The sequence below is a fragment of the Triticum urartu genome, chromosome 1A (assembly GCF_056163025.1).
Source record: "Triticum urartu cultivar PI428250 chromosome 1A, HENAU_Tu73, whole genome shotgun sequence".
In the NCBI taxonomy this organism is placed as follows: domain Eukaryota; kingdom Viridiplantae; phylum Streptophyta; class Magnoliopsida; order Poales; family Poaceae; genus Triticum; species Triticum urartu.
In genome coordinates this window covers 358,621,215-358,648,963 of record NC_141873.1, presented here as the reverse complement: position 1 = coordinate 358,648,963, position 27,749 = coordinate 358,621,215, and the positions used below count along the sequence as shown (strand labels likewise).

Genomic DNA, 27,749 nt, shown 5'->3' with positions numbered 1-27,749 from the left:
TCCTCATGCTTGGCTTCATATGTAGATCACGAGCCACCTTCCGAAAGATCACTGATTCTAGTATCAGACACAATACTTATTCCCATTGCTTTGAACCCTTTCACGCCCTGTTTCAGGCATCGAACGATTGCCTGCCCGCCCGAAACTTCCCATGATACCTCCTTACTTTTCTCTCTATATTTTCTTAAGTTTCCATTCGAGAGTTACTTTCCGCCACCTTCCCCGATGTTATCAACCAGATAGTCAACCTTGTAGAGATCCGTTCTTTCGAAATACCCCCCTTATTCTTTGTAAGTACGATGAGTTCCCGAAGAAAGGGCGACAACTTCATCATGATGCATTGATGCATAGGAATGAAGAAATCAACGCTATGGATCGACCTCTTCGAGAAAAGCAACCAAGACCGAGAAGACTCGATAGATTTTCGTAACCACATCTTTCCCCTTACTCTACCTCTTAAATCTCGGGACGAGATTTCTTGTAGTGGAGGAGATTTGTGACGCCCGGATAATTAAGCTACAGTGAACCTCTACTAATGATGTCACGTCACCTCCGTTACTGTTGCTAATCTCGCGTTAGTTCAAAATCGATTCAAAATCCAAATTCAAAAACAAGTCAAACAATTAAAGTTTTCAAAAGTCAAAACTAAAATGTTCTTATTGTGACAAATAATTCACAAGATATATTGGTGGAGAAACCAAGTCTTTATAAAATGTTTAAATGCACTAAACTATTTAAATCAGTAGCTAAAACCAATAATTAAATGTTTTTTATAATATATAAAATATTAAACTAATTTATTTGGGAGTCCAAGTTATTGTGGCATTAGCATAAGTAGTAACACTATTTTAGGAACTAATTTTATATTTTATAAAACTATAGTAAATAGAAAATAAAATAAAACAGTAAAAAGAAAATAGATAAAAGAAAATAAACCAAAAAATTAAATAAAAAGAAGACAAAAGCCTGCCCCCTCCCCGTGGGTCGTTTGGGCCACCAGGCCGCCCACCAGGTCGGCCCCCTCCCCTGCTATAACCCTAGGCCTCACCTGAATCCCTCGCTCGATCCCACCTCGTTCCCTCGTACTCCCACACCGCCGCCACCACACAACGCACACACAGGGGAGAGGAGCTTCTCGCCCTGATCCCCATGGCCGCCAGCGACCGCCTCGAGCCTCCTCGCGCGCGCCCCTTCCACCGCCGACGGGCCAAGCTGACCCAGCAGCTCCCGGCGCCCTGTTTCTCCGTGCCGCGCCCGATGCCCCGCCGGCAACCTTGACCTCCAGCCATGGTGCCCGCGCCTCCTCTTGCCGGCCTACTTCGCGCCGTCGTCTCCCTCCGGCTGCCCCGAGCTGTTCCTCATCATCGATGTAAGCGCCGCCCTATTTCCCCTCTCTTCCCTGCCTCGCCTAGCTAGCCGTAACCGAAGCCGAAGCTCGTTGTCGCCGCTGTCATTAACCGCTGGACGAAACGCTGCTACCGTCATGTTCGTGGAGGCCCCAGGATGTAGCCTGGCCGTTTTCCTCACACAATCTCTTGTTTCACCGGATCCGTCGAGCGCTTGTTTCGGCTGCCGCTAGACCTCGTCGCTGGCGTCCATCCCGGCACCTCCAGCACCAACCACTAGCCCAACTCGATGTGCGCCAACGCGCTCGTCCTACTGATGCTCGTGGGTGACCGAATGGTCGCCGGAACACAACTCCGGCGAGCCTCCACCGTGTACTGTGGCTGCCGGCGACTAAACACCAATGCGCTGACGTGGCACCATTAACCCAGCTACTAATGACGCCCTATGCCCCTGACAAACGGGACCCACACCTATTTAATTATAGACATAATTAACAGACTAATTAAACTAATCCTGATAGCCACTGGCGGTGGGCCATGCAACTGTAGCGATTAGGTTTAACTCCAATAAAATTTGTTGGTAATTTGACCCACTCACCACTAGGCCCCACCCTGGCAAACTAAGTTAATTAGTTTAAATAAACTCTGTTAATATTGCCACTGTCTATGACATGTGGCCCCTCCTTGACCAGTCAAAGTGCTGACTGTGTATCACCTAGCCAATGACAAATGGGCCCCACCTACACTGTTCATTGTTGACCTGGGCCACTTTGACTGCTAAGAAAGCAGTTGACTAGACCCACCAGTCAGTCTCTAACTTGGTGTAATATTGGGTGCACTTAACGAAATAGCTATTTAATAATTCGAATTTAATTAAATACACTAATGTCAGAAATATATTAAAACTTTGAAAATTAATATAAAATAATCCGTAGTTTAGATGAAAATACTTTGTACATGAAAGTTGCTCAGAACAACGAGACAAATTCGAATATGTAGCCCGTTCGTCCGCCACACACCCCTATCATAGTGAACATGCAACTTTTCCCCTCCGGTTCAACTGTCTGAAAACGCGAAACACCGGGGATACTTTCCCGGATGTTTTCTCCCCTTCGCCGGTATCACCACCTACCGTGTTACGGCACACCTGGCATCGTCACTTGCCATGTCATGCATCGATATGCATCTATTTGCATTGTATTCATTGTTTCTTCCCCATCTTCTCTCCGGTAGACTACGAGACTGATGCCGCTGCTGGTGCCCCGATCGGCGATCGACTACGTTGTTGATGACCCCTCTTTGCCAGAGCAACTAGGCAAGCCCCCCCTCCCTCCTGATCAACCCGATATCGCCTATTCATTCTCTTTACTGCTTGCGTTAGAGTAGTGTAGCATGTTACTGCTTTCCGTTAATCCTATTCTGATGCATATCCTGTCTTTTCTACCACTGTTGTTACCTTTACCTGCAATCCTAAATGCTTAGTATAGGATGCTAGTATTCCATCAGTGGCCCTACATTCTTGTCCGTCTACCAAGCTATACTATCGGGCCGTGATCACTCGGGAGGTGATCACGGGTATATACTTATATACATAATATGTTATACTTGGTGACTAAATTCGGGTCGGCTCATAGAGTACCCGCGAGTGATTCACGGATTGGGACCAAAAGGACGTTTGTCCCGACGGCCCTCTGAGTGGACCTTTGTGGCGGAGCGACAGGGCAGGTTGAGACCACCTAGGAAAGAGGTGGGCCTGGCCTTGGTCGGCGTCCGTGGTTACATCAATTAACACGCTTAACGAGATCTTAGTATTTGATCTGAGTCTGGCCACTGGCCTATACGCACTAACCAACTACGCGGGAACAATTATGGGCACTCGACGTCGTGGTATCAGCCGAAGCCTTCTTGGCATCAGCGACTAAGCGGCGCGCGCCAGATTGGACCGTAAGCCTGCGCTTGTATTAAGAGGGCTAGGCCTACTTTCGGCCGCGTTCACAATGTGCAGGTGTGCAATGGGCGATGGGCCCAGACCCCTGCGCGCATAGGATTTAGACCGGCGTGCTGACCTCTGTAGTGTGCCTAGATAGGGCTGCGACGTGTTGATCTTTCGAGGCCGGGCATGACCCAGGAAAGTGTGTCCGGCCAGAGGGGTCGAGCGTGTTGGGTTATGTGGTGCACCCCTGCAGAGAAGTTTATCTATTTGAATAGTCGTGTCCCTTGGTAAAAGGACGACCCAGAGTTGTACTTCGACCTCATGACAACTAGAATCAGATACTTAATAAAACACACCCTTTCAAGTGCCAGATACAACCCGGTGATTGCTCTCTAACAGGGCGACGAGGAGAGGATCGTCGGGTAGGATTATGCTATGCGATGATACTTGGTTAACTTACCATCTACTCTCTTCTACTGCTTCAAGATAGAGGCTATCAGAAGCGTAGTCTTCGATAGGACTAGCTATCCCCCTCTTATTCTGGCCTGCAGTTCAGACCACGGATACTATCCATTTCATTGATACCAATGCATATGTAGTGTAGATCCTTGCTTGCTAGTACTTTGGATGAGTACTCATGGTTGCTTTGCTCCCCCTTTTCCCCCTTTCTATACCTGGTTGTTGCGACTAGATGTTGGAGCCTAGGAGCCAGACGCCACCTTCAACGACTCCTACTACATTGAAGGTGCCTACTACTACGTGCAGGCCGCTGACGATGATCAGGGGTAGTTTAGGAGGATCCCAGGCAGGAAGCATGTGCCTCCTTCGATTTGTATCCCAGTTTGTGCTAGTCATCTTATGGCAACTTGTTTAACTTATGTCTGTACTCAGATACTGTTGTTTCCGCTGACTCGTCTATGATCGAGCACTTGTATTCGAGTCCTCGAGGCCCCTGGCTTGTATTATGATGCTTTTATGACTTATTTTATTTTTAGAGTTGTGTTGTGATATCTTCCCGTGAGTCTCTGATCTTGATCGTACACGTTTGCGTGTATGATTAGTGTACGGTCAAATCAGGGGTGTCACACGTTACTCCGTTCTTTATGAACTTAATACTCTAGATGAATGCTGGATAGCGGTCGATGTGTGGAGTAATTAGATGCAGGTAGGAGTCGGTCTACTTGTCTCGGACATGATGCCTATATACATGATCATTACCTTGAATATCATCATGATTATTTGCTCTTCTTTTAGTTGCCCAACAGTAATTTGTTTACCCATCATATGTTATTTTCAAGAGAGAGGCCTATAGTGAAATCTATAGCCCCGGGATCTACTTTTATCCTATATTAAAATCTTAAAAATACATTGCTGCAATTTTATTTACTTTATTTTATGTTGTATTTTTTTTGCTATCTATCTATCACTACACAATTTAATCTTTGCAATTAACCGACGAGGGAGTGACAAACCCTTGTTCACGTTGGGTGCAAGGATTTATTATTCTGTGTGCTGGTGCTGCTAACGAGGTGTTGTGTGGTTCTCTTACTGGATTGATAACCTTGGTTCTTAACTAAGGGAAATACTTATCTCTACTGTATTGCATCATCCTCTTCTCTTCGAGGAAATCCCAACGCAACTCACAAGTAGCAATGGCCTGCCGCCATGTCAAACCCCTCGAGAGCATCGGCCGCGGCAGCAGGATAGATATGGAGCTCCTTCTGGGTTGCACAAAAGTCGAGCCACCTCTCAGTCCTTGCGCCTAGTCATGCCCACATCGCCAGCGATGGCGCTAGTGCAGGAGGAGCTACTACTGAACTTTCCTCCGAATCCGGAGAAGATGGATGAGTAGTGTGCCACCATCTAGAGCCTCGTCGGCTTCGCCAACAATGATGGGGCACAGCCGGCGGGGCCCTCTCAATGGCAGCCAACTTCGCCAGTACAAGGGGCTGATGCGTGGACCGTGGGTGGTGCACCAATGGTGTAGTCCGCTGATGTCTACTACATAACTTATTCTTGTAGACTCATGGTGGGCTTCCAAGCACGGAGTTTTATAGAACAATAGTAAATTTTTTTCAAGTGGATGATCTAAGATTATCAATTCGTGCAAGGCATAGGATGAAGATGGTCTCTCTCAAACAACCCCGCAGTCAAATACAAGAAATCTCTTGTGTCCCCAACATACCCAATATAATGGCAAATTGTATAGGTGCATTAGTTCGGCGAAGAGATGGTGATACCACTGTAGTATAGATAGTAGATATTGGTTTTTATAATCTGAAAATAAAAGAATAACAATTTACCTGCATGAGGCTGACATTGAGCACGCCCTTTGTGTACGCCCCTTGTCCAGGAGGCAGTTGTCGATGGTGAAGATGTATGATCCTTATACTAAAGAAGCAATTTATCTTCTTCCCGTACCATACTATCACCCAACGCTCCCACTGTTAGAGCCCCACTCAGCAGCACCATTTAGTACTCAGTTGTTGCCCCTTTCTTGGACCTTACCGGCCGCCGATGGCTAGGCCACTGAAAGCAAGCCTAGAGTAGTGCCGCTTGCGCGCGTGCAAAGGGGGGTGGCTTCGTGGTGTCGGGCTTCTCATTGGAGGCGAGGAAACATGGCGATCGAATAGGAAAGAGGACGAGGGTGTAGTGGTGGTGTCCGCCATGGGAGGAACAGGAGGACGAACCGGTGCTCCGGGCTAGAGCGTCCATGACCTAGCTACCACGCAGATTGTGGGGCGAGGGATTGTGTTTGGAGGAGGCGAGCGACGATGGGGAGAAAGGATGATGGCCGTCGCGGGGCTTCGGGGATAAACTGGAGAACCCTATAGAAACATCGCACATTGGTAAGAGCAGCTGGCTCCACCCGCTAGCCACGCTGAATTGGCAAGTGCCCTCAGCGTAGGCATAGTTAGCCACGCATACACTTGGAAGAGATGTAACCTGCAATTTTTATTTTTACTAGGTAATTGCCATGTGTTGCAGTGGAGATATTTTTTTAAGGGAACCGGGATACATGTTCTAATAGTTGAACACCAATTTTGGTTTTTTTTTGTAATAACATATAAGTTTAGGATTTCTATTCACGTCATGAAAGCAATGTCTCCTTTTTTATCGATTATTAATTATATTTTCCTTCTTCCACTCACTATCTTCATCTCTCCACCTCCTCGATCCAAGCTCACCACCTCTGTCAATGGCACACCCGGCTCAGAATCCCCCTCCCACCACCATACACACTTTGAATTTCAAGCAACTAACCATGTAACTGTATTACAATTTATAATTGGAGTTATGAAATAGAGTAGCAAAGAAAGCTACTTGCTCAAGGAAGATACATTTTCATGTGGTTAACAAAATCTGCAAGTAATAGAAATCATGCTTAGTTTTATTTCCAGACGCTCTTACCCTGATTATGATTTGGTGGCTGGATTTTTCCTGCACCTATATTTTACCAGTATCTTAAGTAAATCCATGGCTCAGAGTTGTACAACCTCCAAACATCTTATATTTAGGAATGGAGGTAGTATTTCTTTCGGGTTGTAAACCGTGCTTGGGACACATGTTATAACTGGTATTCAAAGGATCACATACACACTACTAATATCAGTTAGATCTCTAATTTCAAATACATGTACACTTCCAAACAAACTGCACAAGCAGAAAATGAGCTGAAATTTCGATTTATATAGCCGTACCATAACATCAGTAAGAAAATGAAAATTTCTCATATTTGCATAAATCCATGAGAACAAAATCCACATACTTCAGTGCTCAAAGTCAGCAACCGAGGATTATTCTTTGTCTTGTCAGCATGCTAGATAGCCAAAGTCAGCACTTAACAGTTGTTGAATTGTTATAGGTTGGAACACAAAATTTTGAGATAGATTCTTTTGCTTGCTTCATGAACTCATGCATCATAGTATCATATGAAAACGGCAAACTGCAGAGAGAGAAACAATATTATCTTCTGTAATGATCACCTTGGTTCGCAATTAACAACTTAAGCATAGATACTAATATACCATCCTAGCACATGATCAATTTGCTTCAGAGTTGAACTATGCAACACAAATAACATTTTACATCCAGCAAATAGTACATAAATGAAGTAGTTTAATTTTACATATGTTTACTTATTACGGGTCATAGATAAATATTGAAGCAATATATATTTGCAAGGTCTGAACTACAAATAGGTTGGATAACTTATACTGAGAGATTAGGTTGCTGATAGAATTATAATACAAGTAGCTATCCTAATTAAAAGAAGTTCACCGTGTGCCGAATACTCCAAGTATGTGACAGAATTAAATAAAAATGGGAAGCACAATATGCTGCAATAAGTAACCAGATTATGTATAACATCAGAGAACTGAAATATTAAACTTGGTAAGGTGTCATAATCAAAATGACGATTATCTCAGCATAGTCAACCTGGATTGTACAACCCAGAACATGACTCCATGCACAGAAGCTAACAAGAAATTATACAGTGTACGAACTTTTAGCTAACAACTCTTGGCAATGCAGAAGACCCAAATGATGTGTAACAGGTAAATATAAGCAATTCTAAGAGATGATGCTTTAACTAAAAAGTCCAAGCAGTACATAACTCAAGTAATTTTGAGCATCTACAGGTACACTTTGATTTGAACATGGCAAGGAGAGCACATGACCAACCAAGCACACAACAATGGAAATAAAAGGAGCTGGAACATGGCACTACAATTAGCTTGCATTACAAACTGCATTATCAAAACAGACACATGAGACGGCATTCTTGATTTAAGTTACAGAATAGCAGAAGACGCTACTAATTTTATTTTATTTTATCAAATCAATGTAGATGGACCCATAAATGAGTGCAAAAATGATACTCCCTCCGTCCCAAAATAAGTTGTACTAAAGTTGAGACACATATTTTGGGACGGAGGGAGTAGAACTGTGCAAAAATTCAGTTATTAGTTGCCTAATCTGACGAGAAAGTGGAGATGGCAGTTAGCAGAAAAATTCTAAAATCTGTGGTAACTAAAAGGGCACCTATCTCCATGGCCCACATTATGAGAGAAAACCACATCAAATAGAGGATGAACATGCATGAACTTCCTGGAGAATCCAATGTTGTAGAAAAAATGCATATGCAAGTGAATACAGCCGAGCTCCAGCCCATGAAGTTGAACCTCTGTATGTCTGCATCGGTGGAGCAGAAGCTGCTCACTCACCTGAAGGTTGCTGGACGGGATCAGTTTGAATGGCAGCTGCCTGAACCGGATCGCGGCAGGTACGAAAGACAAGGGGCCAGCATGGTCAATGTCATGGTCGTTGGTGCCTCACTCCCCTGGTCATGGTCACGGTTGCCGACACCAGCGTCGACGTCTCGCCCTCGACATAATCCTGATCAACCCCTCCCAACGTTCGACCTCGCGGACCCCCGTCAGCAGTGAGCGCAATGTAGACACCACGGCGTCTCCTCCACCCGGCGCCTCAGCACTGGAGATCCTCCTCCACCTTGTTACACCCGCAGGTGGCGGCGGTGGCCTTGACGGTGGCCGAGATGCGCCTCCTTGAGCGTTCCAATGGAGACAGGTGTGCAAATCTCCCTGAATGGCGTCACGCTCCTCGTGTCAGGGATCGGTGTGGCGATTGAAGTTGGAGAGAAGGAGCAGCGGCGGGGAACCCTAGAGAGTTGGAGAAGATTAGGGGATGAGGCGTGTATTTTTTCTTCTGTCTTTTTTCACGGCAGCGTGGGTGGGAGGGGATGAACCAATAAAAAAACAGACGGGCGGATGAAGCTTTGGAGCAGAACGCGGTCCGTTGGCAGGAAAAGGAACCTTGCGTTCTTTTTAAATATAGTAGAGAAGTACAGATTTTGCAGTGATGTACAAAAGAAACGAAATGAACTTGATATTTTTGTGCAGAAGCACAAACGGACATATTTTTGCCCTAAGTTTGGAGGTTAAATTTCTTACAAAAACGTACATTTACAAAATATTACAGAAATTAATATAATTTGTACGCATGTTGTTTATTTCTTTTAGTTCAAACTTTCAATTTCAAACTCACTCGTGTCCATCTCAGAAAAGGGACTACAAACCTAATGCTGATTCATATGAACATGGGGAAGAATTAATGTGTTCAATGATAGTCCTATGAGTACAAGAGAAGAAATCATTACCTTCTGTAACTTGAAGCAGGTAATTCCTTTCAGTCATCATCTATCCACTGAGAGGCAATCAAGGTGTTGTCATTGTCAACCAAAGTTAGGCTGTGTAAGCAGGTACAAGTCAATGCTTATGCATAACGTGTTATTATTTTTCCATTGTCAAGGGAAGGAATAAAAGATGTCCTGCTTGAGCACAAGATTATTTGCTTCACATGTTCTAATTTCAGAATACTATTGGGTGCTATACCAAGAAAAAAAATTAGGTAGAGTGTTTTCAGCTACACATTAGCATGAATAAACAATCATGATGCAGTGCACAGCACAAAATTTGTTACAAATCATGTACGCAGTACTATCTATCACTGTCGATTTATAAAAGGAACTCCATGTAACTATGGCAGGCAAATAAAAAACTAATTAATTGGGTAAAAGTGTATATTTTACCAATTATGAACCTTCAAGGCAATCTGGTGCTTCTGTTGGGCACCCCCCACATGCCACAAGGTAGCAGCTTGATGAGCAACTATACATTACCATAAATAAACTTTAAGCGCAACCTGCTGCTGTTGGATAGCTGTCCAAGATAAGAGATGAATGGACTCGGTTGATGTTCCTGCTAGATGAGAAAGCTATCTAGCCAATAGCAAGGCGAGGGCCTCTGTGGTCTCTCTAGTTCCCTTTCATGCTTGGATGGGTCTGTTCAGAAAACAGTCTTCCTTATGGTTCCTTAATCAAACATCATTCACTGGAAGTAGCTTCTTTCTGGCACCAAGGTCTGGTTATCCTATTAACTAATGCATTGTACAAACAATCATTCTGTGTCAAAACACTTGATATTTCAGCAGGCAGTTCTGTAGCCTTGTCCAATGGATCCACTTGAGAAAACCCTGTAACTAGTGTATTGTAAGTAACGTTGTCAGGAACAATTCCTGAGCTCAGCATCTCATCAAAAAGCTTGGAGGCTTCTTCATTATTACCAGATTTACAATAGGCATACATCAGAGTGGTATAAGTAAACTTATTTGGAGGTATACCCCTGGACCGCATTTGCTCCAAGTAATTCATAGCTTCATCCATTTTTCCTATTTTGCAAAAACCATGTATCATAATTGTGTAGCCAATTACTCCCACCTCAATGCTGTTTTCTCTGCTTTGTTCAAACATGGTCTTCGCCTCGTCAACAAGATAAGCATGGAACATCCAGTGCATAAGACTGCAGTAAGTTACATTAGTTGGTCTTATGCCAGCAGACTTCATAGTGTTAAGGACATCAATTGCACCAGAAATGTTACCAACTCTACCATAACCACCAATAAGTGCATTATAGATTACTACATTTGGTTCTAATCCACAGGTCATCAGTTCAGTCAAATATTCATTTACTTTATGAATATCCTTTATTTTACAATATCCATTTATTATAGTGCCATATGACACTATATCTGGCCGAAGTCCCTCAATTTTCATCTGATCCAGCAGGTGAATGGCCTCTTCCATTTTATCCAAAATGCAATAAGCATGTAGTATTGTATTAAACGTGAAAATATTAGGCTTCAACCCTCTTCTGAGCATGTCATCACGGAGTTTAATTGCTTCCTCTATTTTATTGCCTTTGCAGCAACCTAGTATCATTATGTTATAAGTGATGCTATCCAGTTCAAGCCCCTTATTAACCATGGTCCTTAGAACCTCAGTAGCTCCTTCCATGTCCTTCCCCTCACAAAGCCCATGAATCAATGCATTAGAAGTTGCAATATTGACAGATAAACCTTCCTTCAACATCTTCAACCAAATTCCAACTGCTTCTTGGTGTTTTTCGCCCTTGCAAAGCTGCTTCACACAAGCTGTCATGAGAGCATCATTTGGTCGCATACCTCTTATAATCATTTCGCTTATAAGCCTTACCACAGACTTCAAACTTCCGGTCCTTTGGAGAAGCCCTGCAACCACTGAATTAAACAAACCAAAATGAACTACCATCCCAGCCGATAACATCTCCTCCAATATCTGCTCAGCACGCTCCATCTCCCCTTCCTTGCATAGAGCTCTAGCAATCAAGTTGTAAGTCACTGCTGTTGACTTCATCTCCTTTGAGAGCATTTCATCGAACAACCTGATTGCTTCTGAGAAATGCCCCCTCCGACAATGGCAATCAATAAGCTCATTGTAAATGATCTCATTTGGGGTGATTCCTAACCCAGCCATGTCATGCAACACTGCACCAACCTCCCCAAAGCGCTGACTTCTTGCAAGACCATTGATCAGAATGCCAAAGGTGACCACGCTCGGAGTCACCTTGCTCTCTTCCATCCTCTCCTTCAGCCGAAAAGCCTCGTCTACTCTTCCACTCTTGCAAAGTCCATCCATCAGCAGATTGTATGGCACTACACCAGCACATTGCTGCAGCCCAGCATGGACTAACTCTGCAAGCATCTTAAGACCGCCGTCCACCTTTCCAGCCCTGCAAAGGGCCTTGATCATAGAGGTATATGAGTATGCATTCGGAGTGACATTCTGACGACCACGCATTTCAGCAAACACCTTGCAAGCGGCGTCAAGCTGGCCAGCACGCACAAGAGCTTCAAGGAGCATATTGCTGATCTTAACGGAGGGCGAAGCGCCCCGGGAAGAGAGCACATGGAAGGCGTCCGTGGCACCCCTGAGGGAACCATGTGCGGAGGAGTTGAGGAAGGTGCTGAGGAGTAAATCCGATGAGGGGGTGGAGGAGGCGTCGGCCACAGCCGCTGCGGCAGTGTGGAGGGGGTGGTGATGTAGGAGGCGCCTGATTAGGCGGCGAGCGGAGGGGAGTGTGGAGCGATCGGCCGCGAGGGAGGGGAGGAGGAGTGCGGAGACGCGGGGGGACAGGAGGTCGTTGGCGTGGGCGTGGCCGTGGCTGGAGGAGGAGGGATCGTTGGAAACAAGGTGGTGAAGGAGGCGGAGGGCGGACGCCGCTGGGAGGGAGGAAGGAAGGGATGAGAGGGCGGATGCCAGACCGCGGTCGCCTAGGCGGCGGAGCAGGCAATCGAGGTCGCGCGACGCGTCAGGTGAAGGGGCGGTGGTGAGCGTCCCCAGAACCTCAGCTGCGGCCACGGCGTCAGCAGAGGACGAGGAGAGCTGGCGGTGGCGGTGGCGGTGGTGGTGGCGGATGGCGAGGAGGAGAGGGTGCTGGGGTGGTGGTTTCATGGCGGATGACCCATGAGAATGCAAGGCGGTGCAAAAAATGTATTAATGCGCAGAAAAACTAAATCTTGAAAAATCATGTATTCAAAAACGTTCACAGATTCAAATTTTTATAAAACTGAAAAAGTTCATCGGTTTTCAAAAAAAGTTCATCGATTTTCAAAAAAGTTCATCAACTTTGAAAAAAATTCACCGATTTTCAAAAAAAGTTCAACGATTTTCCAAAAATGTTTATCGACTTTGAAAAAAGTTCACTAATTTTCAAAAAAAGTTCATTGAATTTGACGAAAAGTTCATCGAGATTGAAAAAAGTTCATCAACTTTGAGAAAATAGTTCATCAATTTGAAAAAAGGTTCATCACATTTGAAAAAAGTTCATCGAATTTGAGAAAAGTTCATCAAACTTGAAAAAAGTTCAGCGATTTTGCGAAAATTTGGTCACCTTTAAAAAAGTTCACTCATTTTAATAAGAAAGAGAAAAGAAACAAAGATAGAAAATGAAACAGGGAAAACAACTGCCTTTTCTGCGTTAATATATAAAGAAAATAAAAAGAACCACCATAGCACATGTGGTTATCTGGTTCAACTGGTTGTTGTGATTGGCTACCTAAACGAACGGGCGTGGTTCGAGTCGCGGCTGGAGCACCTTTTTTTGGGAATTTTTAAGAAACAGGAAAGCAAGATGGGCCGGCCCGCTATAAAACCAAGTGTACAGGGGGGTGTGCGCCCTGTACCAGGCGCCGAATAGGATTTGGCTTCGACGGGCACGGGACGGCTCCTTTCTTCTCGTCAAAAACTCGACTCTCTTTGCTCAGTCCCCTCGTCCGCTATTGGGCTGCCTGGGCTGTCTAGTTTTTTTTTTTGTCTCAAAAAAAAACTAGACAAGCCCTCGTTGTCTCAAAAAAAAAAAACTAGACAAGCCCTCAGAAAAATGTACTAACTCCCTATTATATGCACTCCATAAAATAAAAAACTGCAGCATGAGGAGAATTTAGTCTCCTGACAGCAAAACCTGAACGCATAAACAGTACTCCCTTCTCTTTTTTTTTACTTTTTTTTGCAAAAAAAACCTTCATTTTTATTTATTCTGCATATTTGGTTTGTATCAATTCAAACTTTGATCAAGTTTATACAAAATTATTAACATCCGCAATACCAAGTCAATACCACTAGAATCAACATTGAATATATTTTCACATCACGTATATTTGTTATTGTGAAACTTTATATTATCTATCTATTATATATAATTAAAACAAGAGGCGAATAAGCGATTATGTTCGTCAACATATGCTAATATTTTTTGCACTGTTTGATTAGAAAAAGGAAAAGTAGTGGTTGTACCCATGTTTGGTGGCTGCACCCCTTATCCACACCATTGAGTTGCTATGAGATTCGCCTTATCCTAGGATCGGCTTTGTAAGACTGTCACTTCATCATCTTGTATTGTTCGACCATGTACTTGGTTCGGTTGTTGCTTTATACTATATAATAAAGCGGGACAAAAGCATGTTTTCTAGAAGATGATGGTGGACTCGTGAATGTGCTGCATGGCTGCTAGCAGGTTTGGTTCTTCTACCAAGACGAAACTAAATTGGAGAGAAGTGAGAACATCATTGGCCGCATTGAGATGTGTTGCATGGCTAGTAGGTTTCGTTCTTCTACCAAGGAGAAACTAAATTGGTTCTTTTAACTTAGCTATGCTTGCAAAGCAGTCCTGGAGGCTACTCTCAAATCCGGATTCTCTTTGTGCGCAAGTTCTGAAAGCAAAGTATTTTCCGAACTATTCTTTTATTAGAGCAGGTCCGAAGAAAGGATCTTCCTTTACGTGGCAGAGTATTGTGGCAGGTTTAAGCACTTTTCGAAGAGGGCATATTTGGTGTGTCGGTACGGGTGAAATGATTAACATTTGGGAAGACCATTGGGTTCCTGGTAGTCCTTCTCGTATGATCCAAACACCAAGAGGGAACACTTTGCTGCAAACTGTTAATGAATTAATAGATCCTACTACAGGAACTTGGGATGAGGTTCTTTTGAGAGAGATTCTCTCTCCAATTGATGTGCACATAATTCTTAGTATCCCTCTGAGTGCACACCTTGATGAGGACTTCATAGCATGGCACTTCACAAAATCATATATTTTTTCAGTGCGTACGGCATACTACATAGAATGGGATCATTCACATAGACACAGACTCATTCGGGCAGATGGCCAAGGACCGTCTGAGCGTAACCCAGTGTGGGAAATCCTTTGGAAATTGCAAGTGCCGAGTAAAGTGAAGATTTTTGGCTGGAAAGCCTTACATGGTATGGTCCCAGGATTGGCAATTCTTGCGAACAGACATATCCCAACGACTTCTCAGTGTCCTGTTTGTGAGTGTGGTGCAGAAGATATCAAACATCTTATGTTTACGTGTAGTCGAGCAAGGGAAGTATGGCATACTTTGGGACTGCTAGACTACATTGATGAATTTACACCTGTAGATAGGTCAGGTTCTATTGTTCTGGAAGAGATGCTTCGACAGCCCAAAACCACATCGCCGGTAATTGATAATGTTGGTCTGAAGGAATTAATTCTTGTGGGAGCATGGTATATATGGTGGCAGAGGAGGGAATTCGTCAAGGGAGAACGTGTGGCTGATCCTACACGCATAGCCTTCTCTATCCATGCTCTGACATGCAATTTTGTCGCAGCGCACTGTAAGTCTGAACGACTGAACCTCGCCAAGTTATGTGGACAAAGCCATCCAGGAACACATATAAACTCAATGTTGATGCTTCATTCTCAGAAAATGGTACTGGTGGTGCAGGTGCTGTGTTAAGGAATGATAGAGGGGAGGCACTTGCTGGTGCTTGTTGGCCTCTCCACAATATTTTTGATGCAGCAACGGCTGAAGCTACAGCTCTCCAGAAAGGTTTATCTCTCATCGAAGGACTTCAATGTGTTCCTGTTACTGTCGAAACAGATTCTTTGGAACTCGTCGAAGCGTTTAATGGAACAATTCAAATATGGTCTCCATATGCAGCAGTACTTGCGGATTGCTTTCAGATCGCCTCCAGGATTGGATCAATATCGGTGCATCATTGTAATCGGGAGGTGAACTACGTGGCGCACAACTTAGTTAAACATGCTTTTGTTTCAAATTCTACTATTTTTTGGGATGATGTTCCCCCTAGATTTATTGTTTCAGATGTAATGAACGATGTATCGCTTTTTGTTTTGCAATAAAGTGCGTCATGAAGGCTTTCCCTAAAAAAAAATTGGAGCAACTTAAAGATTGAACCAATGACATGATATGCAGGCCCGCTTAAATCAGACAATGGAGCGATCAAATAAAATAAAAATCATGCTCCGCAAAAATAGAGCGTACTACTAGTAGTACTTAGGGCGGAACCGGCCAGGAGAGATCCATATATCCATCGCGCCTGGAAACTTACGCGTGCAGCCATGCATATGCATTGTGCGTGCACCTGAACGTGCCGGCCGGCGGGCCAGGTCCGACTCTGCAGCGCCGTGGACTTGAGAAAGGAAAGGGACTCCACGGCTCGACGGTTTGCCTGGATAGCCTGATACTACTCACATGAGGAGGACGTAAGTTCTAGTACAGACTACGTGTGTATGCTTGCTGCTGAGTCAAATGGGGGGTTGAGCGGTCATGGTGAGACGACGATGAACGATTAAGAAGTCGTTAGGATCAAGTAGACAGCTACACCCCGCCCGCGCGGCCGGCAGGGCCGGCTATGTGTAGTGTAGTGTCTCCAATCTTATGCATGATCCAGGTTATTAGGGCCATGACCAGTTTATAAGGGAGAGTATCCATCCTTCTTTCAGTCTGAACTTTTGGAATGGAGTATGCTTTCTGCTGAATACTGGTCCATGTACGCATAAACGTTCAGAATGTGGGTGGGCTAGTCCGAGTTGGACGCTAATGTCTGGTATCAAAACCAGCATCACCATGCTAACATAGGTCTGTCTAAACCATTCGATGAAAGGTTAGATTACTATTTTTGCATGTTGGCATCATTTTTTCTTCTTAATTTATTACTAATGCATGATATATGCAATTATATATGATTCATTGCAAGTGTGAGATTGGTGACATTAACATGTAATATATATGGACGTATTAAAAGAAGGAAATTCTAGCCACAAGCAGAGTCGTCCTCCCACTTTTCAGGAAGATGACACAAGGGCCTCAATGAACAGTTTAAGTCACCATCTTATTTTGTCACAGTGGCTTGACTCAGCAACATCCATGACCGACACAAGAGGGGGCTTGAAGTCCGGTTTTTGCTCCGTAGTGAAGCATCAGTGACTAGATTATGCATAACCCGTTGCAACACACATGCTCTTTTGCTAGTAATAAGAAAAAAAGAAAGAAAAACTCTGCAGCTGAAGGCAAAGCGCCTACAATTGGTCCATTCAGAAAACAACGCAAACAGATATCAGGAGAAGTAGACAGCAGAGTTCAGCCGCAAGCTGGGAAAAGAAGTGGGCAGGTCAGGGTTTGTTCGACTAACAGAACTGAATTGTCAGGTTTTTGTGAAAAAGACGCTGAACGCTAAATTTACTTAAGCATCATGTCAAACATGGTTCGGAAGGGATTCATGAACTAAGTGGTTGCCTTTCCACCATCAAACTCTTCACAATATTAATAACTGGCATATTTCATAGAAACATGTGTGCCAAAATGGTGCTGTATAATTGTATCAAAACGGAAACAAAGTAAGGCACATCTTTCACTCACAAAAAGCTGAGGCATCTACAGTATCATGATACTTCTTCCTTTTCCAACTCAAACATGCAAGCACCAATGTGAGCTACTACAATTGAGCATGTAGTGTCCAAACTAAAATGGGGGTCCTGTTGTGTTGAGATACCACACGCCTGCCAAACTGTCAGGTACTCAGGTGAACAAAACCAACAGGCGAATCCCCTGATTCATATACATGGCAGCTACAAAAGAGCCTCAATGTCAATCTCAACGAAGGTGCAGGGGTCCGGAATGCCAAATTTTCTTAGCACCTGCATATAACAGACTAGGTCAAATTAACTGTTCACAGATCATCATTCCATGGCTTTTTTTTTGCACATGATAAAAAAAATTACCTCAGCATGGACAATTCCTAAGTAGCCAACCTGCTTTCCATCACTCATAACAATTTTGCATTGTCTTTTAGTAAAGAACTCGGGTTCCTACAAGACAAGACATCAGTACAGATGTTCATAACAACCAAAGGAACGTTGGATGTGCCCAAATGTATCGAGAATTTCAAATGCTTACACTTGAAGGAACATAGTAAGTCTGGCCGAAATTTATGTGTGGAGCTCTCACGATTTTGACAATCCTATCCACCAAACCCATAATTTCCTGGGTAATTGATAACAATTAGCCAAGGCCAAGAACAAAGCACTTTAAATATTACTCCTGCACAAAAGTAATTGCTTATTTACCTCAAATCCAGAATTACTATTACAGTACAAAGCTGCAAGCCGGCGATTATTAGAGGCACCAACATCACGTGAAGTATCCAATGACACTACATCACCAACTTCAAAAATCTGCACACATAACAATGCTGAAAAAATATACTATGGCCAATTGGTTATTAGCAACATAAGCAACTCTAAAGCGTTTCTTTTAGAAAATCATGATAACGTGTATTAAAAAACATAATTATTACAAACCAATATTATGTATCAGCCAATAAATAAATAAAAAATGAACACTGGTAGGGGCTCGAAGGCCCCAGATGCATCATTAATATTTCAGCGGTGGTACAGAGCATCTAGCAGCAGGACCCAAAGAAAAATACAGATTACAACCAGATCCCTGACTTATGCAAGGAGGACCCCAGAAGACGAAAGTAAAATGCAATCGGGTCCTTAACAACCGCGCCGGGGACGAGACCACTTGGTCCGACGACCCCTCTGTTAGAGTTATATTGATGATGATCTTTGGCCTTTTGTATTCTAGCCTTTTGGCATCCTCTCGTACATGTATATATGTTGGCTTTGGCCTCCTACTAATATCAAGTTAATTATCATCAACATGGCATTAGAGCTATAGGTTGTATGCCATGGAATCTGCACTGAAGTTGTAGTGCCTCCCTTGTGGCAACTTAGCCGGGAGGATTGAAAAGGGCCGCCCTTCGGCCATAGGATGCACCGGATTGCTGGCAGGACCGGCTGGCTACCGTAGGCGCCGTAGCCTCTCCAAGACCACCGTTGGTGACGAGCGTCATCCCCATCTGCATCAACTCCACCGCTTCTCATCTGCTGAAGGAACATGCAAAGAAAGGAGAAGCTGGAGAACCTCCTCGAGAGCAGGGACGGACTCCATCCTTGCAAGAGATATAGATCCGACGAGGAGGGGCACTGTTGGAGCTGAACTTGCTGCGATTCTCCACCGCTACCCCGGCCGCCACATGACGGCAGAGAGGGAAGGGGAGGAGCACCACAGCGGCGTCTCCAAGTGCCACTGCGAGCTTATTGAGAGGGGATTCGCCAGATCCGCCGCCATCCCTTTGCCTCCATGATGAAGACGCTGCAGAGGACGACGACAACGGCCACCGGATTCTGCTCGCGAGATCTGAAGGCAGACTCCCAACGGCATGAAGCCAGACCACAGCACAAGGCCGAACAACATAAATCTAAGCCTACTACCTACAGAAGAAGCCCCGCATCCAATCCCAACCTTGCTCCAACCGGCACCGCCGGTGGAGAAGAAAAGGGAAGGAGCCAGGGAGCAGAAGACGACTCTCAATGAGCTAGGGAAAGAGAGAACCCGGTTGGGTTGGAGACTTGGAGTGTGCTTGTCAGCCAATAATTAGAATGTTGTTATTATATAAAAAAGGGAGTATATGCACATTAGCCACATGAAGGGTACCTCAGTAACACTGCTAACACTAAGCTGATGAATACGATTGTTTGTTTACATAAAGTACCTTTATGGGCCTTGGATGGTCTATATTATGCTTCAGCGTTTTCAACAAACATGACATCAGACTACTTCTTACAACCTGCAAGATCACAAGCAAAACAAAACATACATTGCGTACTGGAATAAGCACATGTGAATTGTATAATTATATTTCAAGATCTTACATTAGAAACAAAATGTATTGATTTATTTTGCAGTAGGTAAGTGAAGACAGCTAAATATGAATGACCACATATACCAGGAGTATGATGACAATATGTATAACTATAAGAGCATCCAAAAGGTATTAATCAGAAAGACAGAACCATAACATTTCATCAACTTCAATCGGTAAATAATGCGGCACTAGAGAGTAGTTGTCCATGCATTCATGATTATACTAATTAATCAAAAAGACAGAACCATAGCATTTCATCAACTTTAATCAGTAGATAATGCAGCACCTGGTGGTAGTTGACTAGTTGTGCATGCATTATTGATTTTACTTGTACGCATATGTAATTATCTACAACTATTCTCAAAAACGAAGCTAATAAAGATACCAAGCATAGAAGGCCAGGCCTCAATGAACGGACGCTTACACTGCTCGCTGATTAACATGCAATTAACAAAAGAATGACAGACATTTTTCTACTGCAAACGGCTGTAACAAATAAATGAAAGATCCAATCATAAAGACACCCTTTAGTACTTGAGCAATTCACCTCAAATTCAGAAGTACGGGGGTTTGCAATAATGACTGCTTTATTTCCATTGTCTGTCCTGTTTAGCATGTCAAAGTTCTCTTCGTGTGAAGTCAAAACAAATGTGAGCACCTCCATATAACCAGCTCTTGCAACCTGCCCCACAAACATTTTTCTCCCAGTAAAATATCGAGTGAACATATGCATATGAATATGGAACACCACTGAAGGATTGCTACAAGGTACTGAATATTTTAAGCACATACCTCAGCACGAATTTTATCAGAGAAACGGTTCAGTGGTTGCCTTCCACCAATTGTCATAGACTTTGGTTTTGATTTTGGCACATTGTTGTACCCATAAGCTATAGCAACATCCTGTATGGAATGAAAATGAAAATCAAACCAGAAACTATCAACCAATTCTAGATAATAACTATAAAAAAAGAACCTTCGATAGGTAGGGAATTGCATATGTTACCTCTACTAGATCACGAGCATGCAGAACATCACTTCTTGTAGGAGGGACAGACACCGAAATACAAGGCTCCCCATTTGATGAACAAAGTTCCGCTTGCAATTGCATTTTGTTCAGAAGGGAGATAACCTGAACTTTCAAATACTCAGTCGTATCACCACACTTAATCAAAGCTGCGAACTTAAATTCAAAGAACTCAAGCAGAAAACATTGACTTGATTATAAAAAATATTTGTTTAATTTAATTTTGCATACAGGTAGAACATTGCAATTTGCATCAGAAAAACCAGCTGTTCTACAGTAAAGATCAAAATCTATCACTTATTTGAACTATTTATCCAGATATGAGGTCCATGGTTTCCGGCGAAATGATATGCTGAACTCGATGATTTTTCAGGCTTCAATAAAATATACCTGCGTCTCATCTAGGGAGATTCCAATGGGTCCAACAATATCAGAGAGCGAAACTTCCATTTTATAACATGAAAGATCAGGATAAATGGCTGTGCTTCCATCATGAGATACCACTTCAACTGGTTCCACTTCAAACTTATTTTCACAGTACTCCGAAAACATTGCGACCTAGACACATAGGTAGCAGGTGCATCAACAAAATAAATCTAATCTTCATCCAAAAGGACAGCACATTTCCAATCAAAAAGATAGCAAGCATTACATCACACCTACCATTGTATTCAGAACAATATTTGCTTTTGTAAGGTCTGTAGCAGTGCATTCGATAAACACATTCCTTGTCTTCAGGGTGATAGCAGAATGTGCACCATTGATGATAGGAGGTAACGATAATAAAGTTCTGCAAGTATTAGAGTGTCAGCTTGCTTGTTTGTACAGTGCATTCGATAAATTGCTTGTTTGTACCAAGGACCCAGAATAAGTACCAGAACAGTCCTGGTACAAACAATTTAAGCTAAGTATTGAACTGGCAACCAAACATGTGTCTTGCCTTTTATAACCAGACTATACGCCTTGTAACAAAAACAAGTTGAGAAATGTAACCACAATACCATGAAATTGGTTTACCTGTTGCTATCATATATAACTGGGTAAACTGGAGAATTCTCGATAATATGCAAAAACTTCTTCAACTTCATGTCAGACTGCCAAAAGAAAGTGTAAGCTATCGGTGACCAATATGTACAGAGAGCGTATTTAAGGAAAATCAGAACTAAGCATCAAGGGTATAGAACTGCAGAACTTCAGAAAATCCTGGTTCCCATGGTCATAAGTAGCAATATTAAGTGTAGCAAGGCACTATAACCTGTGGCATGGCTACTTACTCTGTAGAAATCCATCAATGCATCCGCTCTGAACGTTTGCTCCTGAACCAATATAACAAAGCAAACGAAAAGAAGAAATGCAAGTCAAAACTTCTGTTTTCCCAGAAACCTGCACAAAAGACTGCAGAAATGCTCTAACAGTAACGTGTAAAGTGGGGATAATGTATCACCTGGTTGAAAGTGGTGAGTTATTTACCTGTTTTAATGGGATAAAATTGATTTCCTGTGGTGGTAGAGCCTGAAAAGATTAATTAATATGTCAAATAAAGGATGATAGGAATCAACAGGGGCATTTGCATTGTCGCATCATCAGCTATAAAGGAAAAACAATATTTTTGATTTTTGATTAAAATGAAAAAAGCTTATCTGCAAGAGGCACATAAGAAGATATATACTATAGTCAAGAATTGCTTGCAAGGTGGAAAATTCCCACAAAAATCTCGAAACATAAAGAAAAATAATATCAAGTTATGGTACACTTGAAAAGCTCAGCACCTATGGTGTTTCTTTGTATTTACTTCAAATAGCCAAGCTATCAAAGAATATGGACAGCATAAATAGTGCACTGTAATTGGGGACGTCACATCCAAACACCACTATTCAACATGTACATCAACAACAACTATGAACACGAAACCATGCCTAGGATGCACAATGGTTCCAAGGTTCATGCACCAGTTACACCAAAATTAACACCGATTCTCCGAATTTCCATCTGAAGTCAATAGCATCAGGAGATTGCACACAGGTCAGGGAGAGCTACTCTTCAAATTTTACTAACTAGACCCGAATCCCCACCTTTCAACTGTCAGTTAACCTCCCCGGAATCAACAGCAGTCCGCACCGATTGAACTCATAGGCTGGAATAACACCAAACAGTGGGGAGCACCTTGGGCTCGTGTTACAAAGCTTCAGACCATAATGCAATGGGTTCAAATAACAGGTTCAAATAACAGGGGCACCTTGGGCCCACGTTTCCCCCAAATTATGGCTTCTCTAAAATGCTGGTGAAAAGGAGCTCCAGTTTATCAATAGAAGCTGAGAGTAAGCTCCAACTTGAAGACAGCCTGTTTAGAAGTATACTTTGCTTCTGGTGAACTCAAGACAAACCTGAATCTCCCCCAAACAGGGCCTGAGGCAGCCAAAGGGAGCTTTTGGGGCCAATAAGCTATAGCCTTGGCATGCGCAGCTTCATGATGCGTGCAAAATCAATTAAATGGACCACAACATGTCCTGCGTTTCTCTATCCCTAAAAAACTTAACTAACATTAAAAAAAAGCTTTAGCAATGATCCTCAAACGGAAATATGGGCTCCCACCAACCAACCACAGAGAAGAACAGAAAAATGCAGAACACACACAGAATGAAGTAGCAAGGATGTGCCTGACGGAAATACAAAGCTCTCTGGGATGTTTGATGGAATTAATAAGGAGCATCAAAAAACTGTAGCTAATTGCAGCAAGGTCAAAAATCTACCTCGTATGAGAAGGGTCCTTGCAGAGTGTCCAAATCATGGGTACCAATAGCAACAAGAGTTCTCTTCCTGTCCTCCAGCACAGTACAGTGAGTTAACTAAGGGTGATGATCTTCAACTCACATAAAACAAACTAACACGCCACTGCTAGCCAGACAAGTTATACCGGCAAATATTTTGATGGAGTTTGTCTTGAAGATCAATGAAGCTGTTGTATCTGACTTCATCAAAAGTTACTCCTCTTAGGACAGCACAAACTACATATGGTCTAATTTGTGACGTCTGCAAAAGAAATAAATATCAGCTGGTCAAGGCTTTGACTTTCCTTTAATAGATACTAGATGTGTGCATACATAATCCATTACCTTCTAGAGAAACAGGACAACATTTTAAAAATGACGTAATCCATTACTTGGCATGTCATCTGCTGCTAGCGTCTAGAATCTCAAAAGCATGGGCAAGTTAACATCTAAGAATTGCATTTCCTCTTTCGGTTATATTAATGGTCAGGACTACAACGGAACATTTATGACACACATGGATTAAGCATGACAAACATATGTATAGAAAATTAAACTAGTGCATTAAGTCCGCCTTTGTTTTCTTTTTCCAAATCCCTTTTTTGTCATTCATTTAACTCACATTGTCATTTCTCCTTTTCTGAAATGTGTTTTTTATCCAGAATATGCATTAACAATGAAGTTGTTCAAGAGAGTTTCCAATTGAGACGAACACCAAACCCTTAGACTCTGTCTATCGATTTTATCCACAGCTAATACAGAACCGTTACCCAGAAGTTAGCAAAACACTGAAGATACTCAGCCTTACTGTTTTTTCTCATATTTTTTCAAGTATATTAATTGAAAATTTGGCATATGCCGTAATATGGCCATAAGAAATTATAAGGGTAAAATGCATTAACCTTATGTATAATAAAGAGCTAGATGAGGGTGAAAATGAACCTTCTTCAACTCATTACCTGCGGTCTAACATGCATCTGAAGCATTGAACCACGGGGGATTGAAGCAATTTTAAATGTAGGGGTTGCTTCACTCCCAGTGAAAATGCGAAGAGATCTTGCTAATCCTTCAAGACATAACAAATCATATCTGCATGCATTGTAATGGACATCACACTGCATAAGAAATCTTATGCTAATTCTTTGTAGTTTTTTTAACAACCAACAAGTCATCCAATTGAACTTAGTAAACTAAGAAAACATATCGTTAAAGCATAAGGCTAACCAAGACATTTCCAGTGCATACTTGATGCCAGCAATACTAATAAGGTGATACTCCCATCTATAAAACCAGTGTAGACTATTTGAAGGTTCAACAATTTGAAGTCTTATGTCACATCAGACATATACAAGAAAGCAGTTCTTTCTCTTTTGCTGAGAAAGCAAAAGTTCTTGGTTGAACACAATGTGCTGTGTGGAAGTTTAACCATTTGAAGTATTATTATCTCACATCAAACATGTACAAGAAAGCAAGTTAATATACTACAAGTGTCTCACAGCACCAAATAATTTCTTACTACACCCAAAATGAACAAGAGAATAGAATTAAATACAAAAGTAGCAAGACAAAATAAACTACTCATTAAAACCTTACCAGTAACAAGAATTACTATCATATATAGGGATGGTGCAGCCAAAGTTTATGTCAAATTAAATAAAAATCAGAGTGAACAAAACCTACAGATGTTGGTTCCGAATTTGATGCCAAAACCAAAAGAATCACCATATATGCAGGTTAGACTTGAGCTGACATTAGTACGGATAACAAGGTCAATCTCCGCAAAGTCCAATAATTAAGTGACACATGCCATGCACGATACCGATAAACACCAAAAACTTTGAACTGAATAGCAGAACAAAATTTGCTCACCCAAATAAAAGAAAGCAAACGGGTTACATGACTACAGCTACAGTGACACCAATGCATACACACATTTGATTTGACAATTAGCAGCTCAATGCAGACTAATTGAGCTAGTGATACCCGAAGACGGACAGATATCTCACACCATAGCAACTCAAGTCAGAGCAGTTCAGCTGGCGAAACCAAAATGCGCTTACCTATTGGCAGCAACCTCAATCTTGTAGATGACCTCGTCATCACCGTCCGCTTCGACATCTTCCTCCAGGTGCTTCTCCTTCCGGATAATGGCCTTCTCTGTTGTCTACACAAACCCAAAGAAGCAAATCACATCAAACAAAATTAACACCCAAATACCAAAGCATGCGAGTAGGAGAGAAAAATGGCACAGATCTGAGCAGCTCACCACGTCGTCGAGTTCGATGCCAAAATCGAAGCAGAGTGTCTCGAATTCGTCTTGCGCTGGAGCATCCACAACAAAAAAACGATATTAGTTAGGTGTTCTTGCGGCGGGTTAAGGGAAGGAGTATGTGCCGGGGTTTCGAGGGGGGGGGGGGGGGGGGGGGGGGGGCGCTTACTATAGACCCTGCCGAGTGCGGCGAAGAGGCGGTCACGGCCGACGCTGATTGTCGGCATCGCGAGCAACGGCTGCGGCGCTGTGTTGCTTGCTGGCGGCGGGACACGCGAGGCTGGTAACCTAGCAAGAACGGCGGGGGAGCCCGATGAGGTGAAAGCGCTGAGAGGGGGTTTGGACAGACAGGTGGGCGCGGGGCTCAGGGTTTTATCACATGCAGTGGTCGCACTTTTTTTTATCACGTGCAATGACTATTCTTTTTAACGTGACGTGGCTTAACATGGATGCTGCATTAGGAGTCAGTTTTAGAATAATAACGATAAAGAGTGATGAGTAGCAGCAAGTCTCTGAGTACTGGAATAGCTACCTAATTTTGATTACACTAGCCATTTAATAAGTACTCCCTCTGTAAACTAATATAAAAGCGTTTAGATCACTATTTTAGTATTCTAAATGCTCTTATATTAGTTTACGGAGGGAATAGAAAACACAAAGCAATTACTAGCATATCACATGATAAAGCGAATGGAGATTGGCCTTCAGGTCCTTTCTGTGGAATTACAAAACTAAGGGCAATTGAGATCAAAAAAATACTAAGGGCGACAAGAATTAATTAAAAATCATGTTTCAATCTATCAAAGCATTAATGCCGAGGGCCACGGCCACATTTTCTGTGGAATTTAAGCTTGAGTTGAGAACTTGAGATGGCTAGAAGGGGATACCTTTTGTACCTTTTGCTGAGGCGGAACGCTGAAGGATGCCGGACTGCAGATCAGCAAGGGAAGCAAGCCTGCAGATCAGCAAGGGAAGCAGCCAAGAAGGAGGTGGAAGGGGACTGCTCGCTGCTGCATGGGGCTCGCCGGATGGGCAGGGGCGCAGGTCAACGAGACACCGGACACGGGACGCGGCGGCGGGCGGCGGGCAGCGGGATGGATAGGGTTCGACGGGCACGAGACGGCTCCTTTCTTCTTTCGTCTCTTTGCTCAGTCCCCTCGTCCGCTATTTGTTATTGGACTGACTGGCCAAGGCCCAGCAGAAGGGCTAGAGAGAGTGGGCTGCACCCCAGGCCAACTTCTTTTTCTAGGCTGGGGAATTTCCTCACGCCCCCAGGCCATGGCCTGGGCTGCCTGGGGCCCATCTCCGCCGTTGAATTACAACACTAGACAATTATTAAAACCATTAAGCTACGTGTGAAGGGCGGTCAACCAACTATGCCACATGGCGCAAGCTGGTTGGCCACAGTGAGAAATTTTTTGAAATTCTTTTTAGGTGAAGGTGTGGATTATTTTTTAAAATGTATTTTTTTTAGATGAAAATGAGGACCACTGGTATTTTTAAATGGAGGGTTATGCAAAGTGGCACTCGCCGGTAGGCTGTTGTGGTAATTTTTTATATTTTACTTCTTTTTTAGATAAAGGTGAGGATTTTTTTTTTAGATGTGTTTTTAGACGGAGGCAAGGACTCTATGTATTTTTTAAAATAAAAATATGCGCACAACTTCCTCTCAAGCGGCGCCACAGGATGGCGCCCCAACCACTAGTCCCTCAGAAAAATGTACTAACTCCGTAGTATATGCACTCCATGAAATAAAAAACTGCGGCATGAGGAGAATTTAGTCTTCTGATAGCAAAACCTGAACGCGTAATGGACAGTATGCATATGATACTAGTGTATGATACTACTTTCGTAATGCATAGTATCATAGGTTACTATATTAGATTGTCTTATTAATTATCATATATGAAATAAAGTAGTACACCATTTAATATGATATATGGTATCATAATACTC

The 27,749-nt window shown here is 42.9% G+C and overlaps 2 protein-coding genes and 1 long non-coding RNA gene across 4 annotated transcripts; 1 reads left to right on the top strand and 2 right to left on the bottom strand.

Moving 5' to 3' along the window:
- The first annotated feature begins 1,035 nt into the window (after nt 1-1,035).
- On the top strand, nt 1,036-4,273 carry LOC147991230 (uncharacterized). The gene is made up of 2 exons (XR_015602382.1): nt 1,036-1,369; nt 3,971-4,273. It is a non-coding gene; the product is annotated as an uncharacterized LOC147991230 (long non-coding RNA).
- Nucleotides 4,274-9,637: 5,364 nt separating this feature from the next.
- On the bottom strand, nt 9,638-12,631 carry LOC125528282 (uncharacterized). The gene has a single exon (XM_087521231.1). The coding sequence runs from the start codon at nt 12,629-12,631 to the stop codon at nt 10,187-10,189; it is 2,445 nt and encodes an 814-aa protein (XP_087377357.1). The 3' UTR covers nt 9,638-10,186.
- A 4,647-nt stretch (nt 12,632-17,278) lies between these two features.
- LOC125511520 (phenylalanine--tRNA ligase beta subunit, cytoplasmic) lies at nt 17,279-26,884 on the bottom strand. Of its 2 annotated transcripts, none has more exons than XM_048676920.2 (20): nt 26,681-26,884; nt 25,963-26,081; nt 25,791-25,846; nt 25,585-25,688; nt 24,484-24,613; nt 23,671-23,786; nt 23,507-23,573; nt 22,227-22,268; nt 22,031-22,072; nt 21,774-21,850; nt 21,420-21,546; nt 21,147-21,314; nt 20,736-20,861; nt 20,522-20,632; nt 20,277-20,411; nt 19,577-19,651; nt 18,084-18,191; nt 17,914-18,000; nt 17,739-17,825; nt 17,279-17,654 (listed from the first exon to the last, which is right to left on the bottom strand). In XM_048676920.2, the coding sequence occupies exons 2-20, from the start codon at nt 26,018-26,020 to the stop codon at nt 17,586-17,588; spliced, it is 1,785 nt and encodes a 594-aa protein (XP_048532877.2). In that variant the 5' UTR covers nt 26,021-26,081; nt 26,681-26,884; the 3' UTR covers nt 17,279-17,585. The 2 variants fall into 2 exon arrangements, with proteins under 2 accessions (XP_048532877.2, XP_048532887.2); XM_048676930.2 differs by having other exon boundaries at nt 26,690-26,884.
- Nucleotides 26,885-27,749: the final 865 nt, after the last annotated feature.